The sequence below is a fragment of the Chlorocebus sabaeus genome, chromosome 11 (assembly GCF_047675955.1).
Source record: "Chlorocebus sabaeus isolate Y175 chromosome 11, mChlSab1.0.hap1, whole genome shotgun sequence".
Lineage (NCBI taxonomy): Eukaryota > Metazoa > Chordata > Mammalia > Primates > Cercopithecidae > Chlorocebus > Chlorocebus sabaeus.
The window spans coordinates 51826763-51836699 of record NC_132914.1 but is presented as its reverse complement, the minus strand read 5'-3'; the positions used below and the strand labels follow the sequence as shown (position 1 = coordinate 51836699).

Sequence of the window (9937 nt, the reverse complement as noted above, 5' to 3'; positions counted from 1 at the left end):
GAGGAGAGGTCCCTTATACCCAGGGTGGCAGGGGGCCTAGAAATGATCTTTAGGTATTGTTAATACCTCAAGTGGATGAGGGATTGGGGATGGTTGAAGTTTCCTGATTTGTAATCCCTTTGGGAAAAATGTGAATGAACTTTTGGAAGGGCGATGCCCTTTAGGGATAGAACTCAGGATTTCCTAGGTACTTACAGGCTCTGGCCTTTCGCTTCTCAAGACTTCCTGATTTAACACTGATGGAAAGATTAAACTACAATTCCCAGCGATGTTTAGAGCTAATTTAGCGCGCCTTCCGGGATTGAGCATTTCCGGCGGAAGTGGCCGCGGGCACGCCAATCTCCTTCCCTAAACAATGTAGACTACGACTCCCACTGTCCTTAGCGCCTGGGGTTGAGTTTGCGGGGGAAAGGAACCGGAAACGGGATGGGGAGCTGGACCAGGTGAGGAAGTAGGAGGCTGGCAACCTCGGACTGTGGGGGAAAGTTGAGGGCTCCCAGGGTTGTCGGGGCTGAGCCGAGAGGGTAGTCAGGATTTCTATGTTTTGGGGTCCGTCTCTCCGTATGGGGTTAGACTCAGTGCAGGGAGAGCCCAGCGTATGAAACCGCCTGGGAGGTCTGCAGGATCAAGGCTTTCCTGCCGTCCAGAGCCAGCGGGCGTCCCCGGAGGTTTTGTATGGTGCCTTAGTAGTCGGCCCCTTGGGAAACAGATGAAATGGTCTTTTTGAATTTATGCTTTATTATTATTTATTTATTTTTCCGAGACGGAGTCTTGCTCTGTCTTCCAAGCTGGAGTGCAATGGCCCTATCTCGGCTCACACTGCAACCTCCGGCTCCCGGGTTCAAGCGATTCTCCTGCCTCAGCCTCCTGAGTAGCTGGAATTACAGGCGCGCGCCACCATGCCCGGCTAATTTTTGTATTTTTAGTAGAGACGGGGTTTCACCATGTTGGTCAGGCTGGTCTCGAACTCTTTTTTTTTTTTTTTTTTTTTTTTTTTTTGAGACAGAGTCTCGCTCTGTCGCCCAGGCTGGAGTGCAGTGGCCGGATCTCAGCTCCCTGCAAGCTCCGCCTCCCGGGTTCACGCCATTCTCCTGCCTCAGCCTCCCGAGTTGGGACTACAGGCGCCCACCACCTCGCCCGGCTAGTTTTTTTTTTTATTTTTTTTTATTTTTTTTATTTTTTTTTAGTAGAGACGGGGTTTCACCGGGTTAGCCAGGATGGTCTCGATCTCCTGACCTCGTGATCCGCCCGTCTCGGCCTCCCAAAGTGCTGGGATTACAGGCTTGAGCCACCGCACCCAGCCTATGCTTTATTAGTATTATTTAGTTTAAGGGTATTTCTTATTGTCCCTTGGACTCCGCTCCAAGGGACAGGGGAGTGCATATGTGTCTTCGATTCCTTCCTCACTTCCCTGATTTGATGTCAGAGAAGTCTGACATCAGTCTGAAGTCTGGCCTTGGCGGTCAGCCTTATCTCTGAGTCCAACTCCACTGCCTTTGTGCTTAATGTAATATGACACTATATTTTATAAAATATCTACATTTCTTAAGCCTCTGGCTCTTGGGGCGACTTTGGGTAGAACTTACAAGTTCCTCCTTTGAATTCTTCTAGTGTTTTGTTCCGGGTTTTAAAGCTAACATCACACTGTATTACAGTTAGTTGTTTATCTGCCCTCACAGCAGTTTATGAGCTTACGGAAAGCCTGGCTACATTTTACTTATTTTGGACTTCTTCCTCACCAAGAGACTGCTGTAGTGCCTGTCATGTAAGAGACTCATAAGTATTGAAAAAAAATAAATGAGTTAACAGGTGGTAGGTTGGATGGAATATGTGATTTTCATAGAGGAGAGAGTTAAATGAGTTGCTCAAGAGAAGCTTCTTAGAGATGAAACAGGAGTAGAATTCAAATCAATTGCCTTCCAGCCTGTGGCTCTTGCTATGAGATCAGGTTTTGAAGTTATGGAACAATGAAAGTAGTGTCTTGTCACTCTTTTCCCCGGCCTTGCTGTTTCCAACACAGGTGTCTAAATATCAAAGGTAGGCTCAAGACTTCTCTTGAGATTCTAGAGCTAGAGCAGCTAATCTGCTAATGTTGGTATTGCATGGGGAGATGCAAAGCAAGGTCCTCTGAAACACTGGCGTTCTCCACAGCACCCTTCTCAGCTTTTGTATGAGCCCAGTTTGTCCTGGGTAGCCACCTGGACAACCGATCAGTTAAAAACTACTGAGATCAGTCAGGGAAGGACTTCTTAAGTTGGGCTTCTGATTTTTTTTTTCTTTCCCACTTCCTCTAGGCTAGGGTGAGAAAATAGGTTTATCAAGCTGTTGTGTCAACCTTCAGTTCTCATCTTGGAGAAGAGGTCACAGATGACCCAGGCAGAAAGTTGAGAAGAAGGAATGACAATGGTTCTTGTCGCATGGGAGATGCAGATGTGATGGCCACAGACCCAGAGCCTGGAAAACAAGCAGAGTGCAGAGTGGGCAGCTGAGCCTTGAGTGAACTCAGGATATAGAAGTGGAGAGGGATCCATCAGGAGTGCCTTCTTGATAAAAGGTGTTTATTTTTATTTTTTAGAGATGGGGTCTCACTATGTCAGCCAGGCTGGTCTTGAACTCCTGGCCTCAAGCAGTTCTTCTGCCTTGGCCTCCCAAAGTGCTGGGATTACAGGCATGAGCCACTGTGCCCGGCACAGAAGGTAGTTTTAAACAAAAGTGAAAAAGAAGATGGACATTGCTAAGCAGGTGTTTGTTGATAGTGCCTAATAAGGGCCAGGACCTTGGGCTTATGGAGGGAGATTGAACAGGGCCTGGCTCTTGATCTGCCCAAGTTTGGCTGGGGAGGCAAAAGGAATTCATTAAGACGATGGTAACCATGGTGATACACAGTGGTTCTCAGCCTTCACCAACCATCAGAATCGCCCTGGGAAGCTTGTCTAAAATACAGATTCCCATCCCAGCACTTTGGGAGGCCGAGGTGGGCAGATCACGAGGTCAGGAGTTCGAGACCAACCTGACCAACATGGTGAAACCCAGTCTCTACTTAAAATATGAAAATTAGCTGGGCGTGGTGGCGTGCGCCTGTAATCCCAGTACCCAGGAGGCTGAGGTGGGAGAATCACTTGAACCTAGGAGGCAGAGGCTGCAGTGAGCTGAGGTCACGCCACTGCACTCCAGCCTGGGCGACAGAGTGAGACTGTCTCAAAACAAAACAAAACAAAACATAGATTCCCAGGCCTCACACGGGACCTACTTGTGTTGGGGGTGGGGGTGGGACACTATGGCAAATACTGCACTGTTCTGAGGAGGGAAGACTATCAGAGGGATGGTTTGAGCTGCATTTTGAAGGATGGGAGTGATTTGGATATGTGGGCAGGTTGGGGAATCACAGTCCTAGTTGACTGGATGACTGTTGGATGATGTTCTGGTTGACTTCAGGAGTGTATTTGGTTGGATTGTAGAAATGGTATATTCAAAGTTTTGGGAGCTGAGGTAGGAAAGGCATTTTGAAAATGTAAGTAGAATGGTCAGGTTGGAACACTGGGTTTGAACGGGAGTGGAGCGAAGGAATGGCCTTTGCAGTTTATGAAGCTTGCTGTCTCCTCTCCTTCCACCCCTGCCCCTCCCTTCTCCTTCCTCCCACTTCCTTTCTCTCTTCCCTTTCTTCTTCCTCTCCCATTTCTTCCTTTTCTTCCTTCACCTAAACATAACATCTCATTCCATCCTTATGTCTGTTTGTTTGTTTTGAGACAGAGTCTCCCTCTGTAGCCCAGGCTGGAGTGCAGTGTCATGATCTCGGCTCACTGCAACCTCCGCCTCCCAGGTTTTGGTTCAAGCAGTTCTCCTGCCTCAGCCTCTCAAGTAGCTGGAATTACAGGCATGTGCCACCACGCCCAGCTAATTTTTGTATTGTTAGTAGAGACGGGGTTTCACCATGTTGGCCAGGTTGATCTTGAACCCTGACCTCGTGATTCACCTGCCTCAGCCTCCCAAAGTGCTGGGATTACAGGCGTGAGCTGCTGCACCTGGCAAATTTTTTTTTTTTTTTTGAGACAGAGTCTTGCTCTTTTGCCCAGGCTTGAGTGCAGTGGCGCGATCTCGGCTCACTGCAACCTCCACCTCCCAGGTTCAAGCAATTCTCCATGCCTCAGCTTCCTGAGTAGCTGGGATAACAGGCGCCCACCACAATGCCCAGCTATTTTATTTTTTTGAGACAGAGTTTCGCTCCTGTTGCCCAGGCTGGAGTGCAATGGCGCGATCTCGGCTCACTGCAACCTCCACCTTTCGCGTTCAAATGATTCTGCCTCAGCCTCCCGAGCAGCTGGGATTACAAGCGTGCATGACCAAGCCCGACTAATTTGTATTTTTAGTAGAGGTGGGGTTTCTCCATTTTGGTCAGGCTGGTCTCCAACTCCCGACCTCAGATGATCCACCCACCTCGGCCTCCCAAAGTGCTGGGATTACAGGCGTGAGCCACCTTGCCCGGCATGCCCAGCTAATTTTTGTATTTTTTAGTAGAGACGGGGTTTCTCCATGTTGGACAGGCCGGTTTTGAACTCCTGACCTAAGGTAATCCACCCGCCTTGGCCTCCCAAAGTGCTGGGATTACAGGCATGAGCCACTGTGCCTGGCCTTCCTTATGTCAACATTATTAAGTGGATATTATTATTCTTTGTATTTGAAGGCAGAAACCTGAAGCTCTTGGCCATGGTTGCGTAGCTTGTAAGATTCTATGAGGAGTCTGTAATCATCCTACTAGGTATTCCTGAATGTGGGAAAGAAGCCAGGCTGGGGTTAGGGGGTTGTAGAATTGGCAGGGTGGCTGATCAAACCATCTAAGGCAAGATGGTGTGGGTGGTTAAAGCATAACCTTGAGCCAGAGAGATTGGGCTCAATCAAATCCCAGCTTTATTTCTTACTAACTGCAAGACCTTGGGCAAGTTGCTTAATCTTGCTAAGCCTCAGTGTCCTCACTTATAACAGGGGAGCAGTAATACCCACCTCATGGGATTGTTGTGAGGATCAATGAGGTGTACCTGGCGCAGAGTAGTCGCTCACCACCTGGAAGCTATTGTAATTAGCCTTCCCAGGTCTCTGGGCTATGGCTGTGCACTTGCATTTCATTCTTCAGCACCGTGCTTTCCAGAACACAGTTCATTCTGGCTGGGCTTTTCTTTTTTAGGATGACATTAAAGGTGCTGAAAGGATGCCACCAGTAAATGTTTACTGAAAACCTACTATGTGTTCGGCATAGCCCAGGAACTAGTGACTCAGACCTATGCCTGATGGAAAGGAGATTTAGAGTGGGAGATGTTTGGTGGCTATGGCTTATCCTCACCAGGTGCCATGTGAAGAGGACAGATACTGGAAGTGGGGAGGGAATGGGCCCTTCATTACCGTGAATTGAGATGAGTTCAGTCCTACTGGTGGTTGGTAGATGACTGACATGGTCTCTTAGGGTCCCTTCTGAGCCCAGGAAATGGTAGTGGGGGCCCTGGGAACCATGGATCCCTCCTACTTTGTGGCTGAGGGATGATGGGGCCTCTGTCCATCTCTTTTCCCAGGTGACAGCGGCATGGCCATATGCCCCAGGCTTTCCTGCTGGGGTCCATCCATGAGCCTGCAGGTGCCCTGATGGAGCCCCAGCCCTGCCCTGGAAGCTTGGCTGAGAGCTTCCTGGAGGAGGAGCTTCGGCTCAGTGCTGAGCTGAGCCAGCTGCAGTTTTCGGAGTCTGTGGGCGTCATCTACAATCCCTTGGAATATGCATGGGAGCCACATCGCAACTACGTGACTCGCTACTGCCAGGGCCCCAAGGAAGTGCTCTTCCTGGGCATGAACCCTGGACCTTTTGGCATGGCCCAGACTGGGGTAAAGGGTTTGGCTGCCTCAGTGGGTGGAGTGGGGGGCTCTAGGTGGATGCTTGGCTGGGTGTGCTGCGAAGAAAAGGAGCATGTGCATGGCTGTAGATGTGTGTAGGTCCCCTCGCCCCATTCTCTCTCAACACACATACTGGCTCCTGTGGTATGAGGCCCTCTCCCAGCGTCTCTGCCCGTAATTAACCAAGCACATTAATGGTAGTTTCGTTTTCCCTGTGAGCTGGCCACTAATTGTCTCTGAGAGCCCTTCCTTCCACCAGCCCCATCCTTCCTTTACTGGATCTCCCCTGTCCCTGGAGTGTGGTTGGGGTCAGAAGAGGGACTAGGACTGCTGGGTCCTCAGAAGAGACTGGTTGACAGGGGTGGGTATGTAAGAGATGCAGGGTGTTCTGGGAGCCTGGGTTCTGTTTCCTAGCTAAGGCGAGGTTCAAAACAGAGCCTGGCTCCAGTGCCTGCCCGCTTTTCTTTCAGAGCTCAGGATGAGTGACTGCCCCTCAGTGGGGGTGCTTGGCAGTTGGAGGAGGGCAAGAGGCTTCAGGGTAGAAGGCTCAATCGCTTTTATTGACCCCAACTGGGTGATGAAAGGTGATCAATGATGATTGATGGAAATGACAGCCTGAGGCTTGGGGCTGGGAGGGCACCCAGAGAGCAGTGGTCAGCCTGTCCTTGTGCCTCCTTTAACCCTGGCTGCCTTTCTGTCTCAGGCCATTTGTCTGTCCCCAGTACTAACCATCAAACCCTGTGTAGGGCTAGATATCTCCGTGTAGTCCCTGTACTTGGTCCCAAAGACTACTTGGGCTAGAGGCAAACAGATTCTTCTGGGCCACAGTTCACAATGAAGAAATGGAAAAAGATGGACAGGTTCAAACCATAGGGCCAAGAATCCTTGTCTCAGGCCTTTGGGTGAAGGTGGGGTGGGGGGTGCAGGCTGGATTCTCATGGAAGGTATAAAGAAGTCAGTCGGTCCAGAACCCGGGCCTCAGGTCTCCAGTTTGAAGCCTTTCATGTCTCTCTCCTTCCTCACAGGTGCCCTTTGGGGAAGTAAGCATGGTCCGGGACTGGTTGGGCATTGGGGGACCTGTGCTGACCCCTCCCCAAGAGCATCCTAAACGACCAGTGCTGGGACTGGAGTGTCCACAGTCAGAAGTGAGTGGTGCCCGATTCTGGGGCTTTTTCCGGAACCTCTGTGGACAGCCTGAGGTCTTCTTCCATCACTGTTTTGTCCACAATCTATGCCCTCTGCTTTTCCTGGCTCCCAGCGGGCGCAACCTCACCCCTGCTGAGCTGCCTGCCAAGCAGCGAGAACAGCTTCTTCGGATCTGTGATGCAGCCCTCTGCCGGCAGGTGCAGCTGCTGGGGGTGCGGCTGGTGGTGGGAGTTGGCCGACTGGCAGAGCAGCGGGCACGACGGGCTCTGGCAGGCCTGATGCCAGAGGTCCAGGTGGAAGGGCTCCTGCATCCCTCTCCCCGTAACCCACAGGCCAACAAGGGCTGGGAGGCAGTGGCCAAGGAAAGATTGAATGAGCTGGGGCTGCTGCCACTGCTGTTGAAATGAGTGCCCCTAGGGCCTTGTATGGGACACATTCAAGACCTCGAAGTCATTCTTGGCCAAACAGGTGACAACACATCTCCTGGACTGGAGCAAAAAGTCCTTCTGTGCTCCCTGGTCGCTGGGAAATGTATTCTTTGATCTGTTGAACTGTCTTCCAACCTGCCGTGGCAGTTTTGACACTACTCCTGTTTGCCCTCCTGATTCCTGCTTTCTTTACCTTTGAACATTGCCCCTTTCAGGGGACCCCAGTTTGTAGGGAATCCACAGAAGGTGTGCTTTTGCACTTGCAGACTGCTCTACCTCAGTGTTTCCTCGGGAGACTATTCAGCTGAGAGTGCCCTAGACAGTAACTTCCAAGGTCACATTTACTATTTCCATGGAAGTACCTTGCCAGGACACCTACCCATCCTTATAGAACAGCTACCTTCAGCTGACCCCTTTCCTCACAGGGACCAAGACAAAGCATGGGACATGAAATTAAGAGTGAACTTCTTATGGGAGGCTGCAGCTGGATCAGAGGAAAAATCCAGTGTGGCAGAGTGAAAGTCAGAAGACCTGGCTTTTCATCCCAGCTTTGAGACTTGGAACTTTTTGATGGACAAATTGATAAACCTCTTTAAGCCTCAGGCTCCTCATCTGTAAAATGGGGATGCCTACCTTATGGGGTTGGTATAAGGATTAACTGAGATAACATTTGAAAGTGCCTTACATGGGCCTGGCATGTGGGTGCTCATTACATAGTCTTCTTGCTTTCTTGCCTCTGGGTTGGGGATTCACAGCACTGCACTACAAGGGTAGCCCCTCTCCATTCTGGATACCTTGCTAGGGGAGAGTCTGGGCTTCCACCTGTGGCCAGGGTGAGGGGAGAATTCTTGCCTTGTCAGAGATGGATCAGTGACTATGAAAAACCTAGCCTGTGATTTTTTTTTCACTCTAAGCATTAAAAGCTCCTAAAGCCTTTTGTCTTCTTACTTTCTTCCCCCTCTTGCATGCTAGAGGGGGATGATAGTCATTTAGATTTCCCCCCTCTTACCTCTTCATTGTTGGCAAGGGGTTCTCTTGGGTAGCTGGGAGAAGGATGTAGTAGATCTCTTTTTTTTTTTTTTGAGATGGAATCTCATTCTGTTGTCCAGGCTGGAGTGCAGTGGTGTGATCTCAGCTCACTGCAACATCTGCCTTCCGGGTTCAAGTGATTCTCTTGCCTCAGCCTCCTGAGTAGCTGGAATTACAGGCATGCGCCACCACGCCTGGCTAATTTTTGTATTTTTAGTAAAGACAGGGTTTCACCATGTTGGCTAGGCTGGTCTCAAACTCCTGACTTCAAGTGATCCACCTGCCTTGGCCTCCCAAAGGGCCGGTGCCTGGCTGGATTTGGTAGATCTCTAATTGCCTTACCATACCTGCAGGGTCTCTGTTAAGTGTCTGTTGGGATCTTATATGATACCGTGGACACTGCGAGAAACAGATGATGGGGCAGATGGGAACCTGGGATCCAGCTCATTTTTTATGTCTGCTGAATGGTTGATTGGGTGCCCCTTTGTTTGGTAAGGGCTGGGAAAGTGAACCAAGTTGGAAGCAGAGCAGGTCTTGAGACCACCTTAATGAGGAACACATGGTCTACTTCCCATCTCCTGGGACACAGGTAATTTCCAGCTTCCAAAATTAATAAGATTTTTCATATAAATCCTCCCCTACTTCATTGTATAATAAATAATTTGGCCTTTGTCTTCAGTTCCTGAGAAGAAGACTCTAAATTCTTAGAATTTCCCAAGTGATAGGAGTATCTTTGTTTTTCGTGGCGGGTCCCTGAAACTACACCTGAATTTATGTTGAGATTTGACCTTAGGCCACACCTTATTTTATATTGAAATTTGATCTCAGACCACACCTGAGTTTATGGTAAGATCTGACTGAGGATAGAGGCTGACCATGCCAGAATGACCAACCATATAGTTACAGGGCTGGGACTTGGAGCTGGATGATATCAGCTTGATCCCCAGGGAGGGGAGAGGGGCTAGAGATTGAGTTCCGCCACATGCCCATGATTTTAACCACATTATACCTATGGTAAAACTCTCTATATAAAAACTTCTCACACTGAGGTTTTGGTCAGCTTCCTGGCTGGTGAACACATGGATGTGCTGAGGGATGAGCAGAGGGCACACAGCTGTGCCTGGACACTCCTGGACTCTACCATATATTTGTCTTCATTTGGCTGGTTCTGATTTGTATCTTTTGTAATAGAATTATAATCATAAGTATAGCATTTTCCTGAGTTCTGTGAGTCATTCTAGGAAATTCTGCAACCTCAGGGTGGTGGGGGATGGGTTGTGGAAACTCCTGAATTTATAGCCAGTTGGCCAGAAGTGCAGGTGGTCTGGGGATCCTTGAGCTTGTAGCTGACATCTGAAGTGACAGCAGTCTTGTTGGGGACTATGCCCTTAAACCCACAGGGTATGCACTAACTCCCTGTAGTTAGCGTCAGAGTTGCATTACAGTATTGAACCTCCACA

At 49.6% G+C, this 9937-nt stretch overlaps 1 protein-coding gene across 4 annotated transcripts; it reads left to right on the top strand.

The window, feature by feature from the left end:
* Positions 1-374: 374 nt before the first annotated feature.
* Positions 375-9690, top strand: SMUG1 (single-strand-selective monofunctional uracil-DNA glycosylase 1). 4 transcript variants are annotated; one of them, XM_008003497.3, is made up of 4 exons: positions 375-443; positions 2295-2554; positions 5562-5865; positions 6900-9690. In XM_008003497.3, exons 3-4 carry the CDS (start codon positions 5581-5583, stop codon positions 7425-7427), a joined length of 813 nt encoding a protein of 270 aa, XP_008001688.1. In that variant the 5' UTR covers positions 375-443; positions 2295-2554; positions 5562-5580; the 3' UTR covers positions 7428-9690. The 4 variants fall into 4 exon arrangements, with proteins under 4 accessions (XP_008001688.1, XP_008001691.1, XP_008001689.1 ...); XM_008003498.3 differs by lacking the exon at positions 375-443 and adding an exon at positions 977-1765; XM_008003500.3 differs by lacking the exon at positions 2295-2554.
* Positions 9691-9937: the final 247 nt, after the last annotated feature.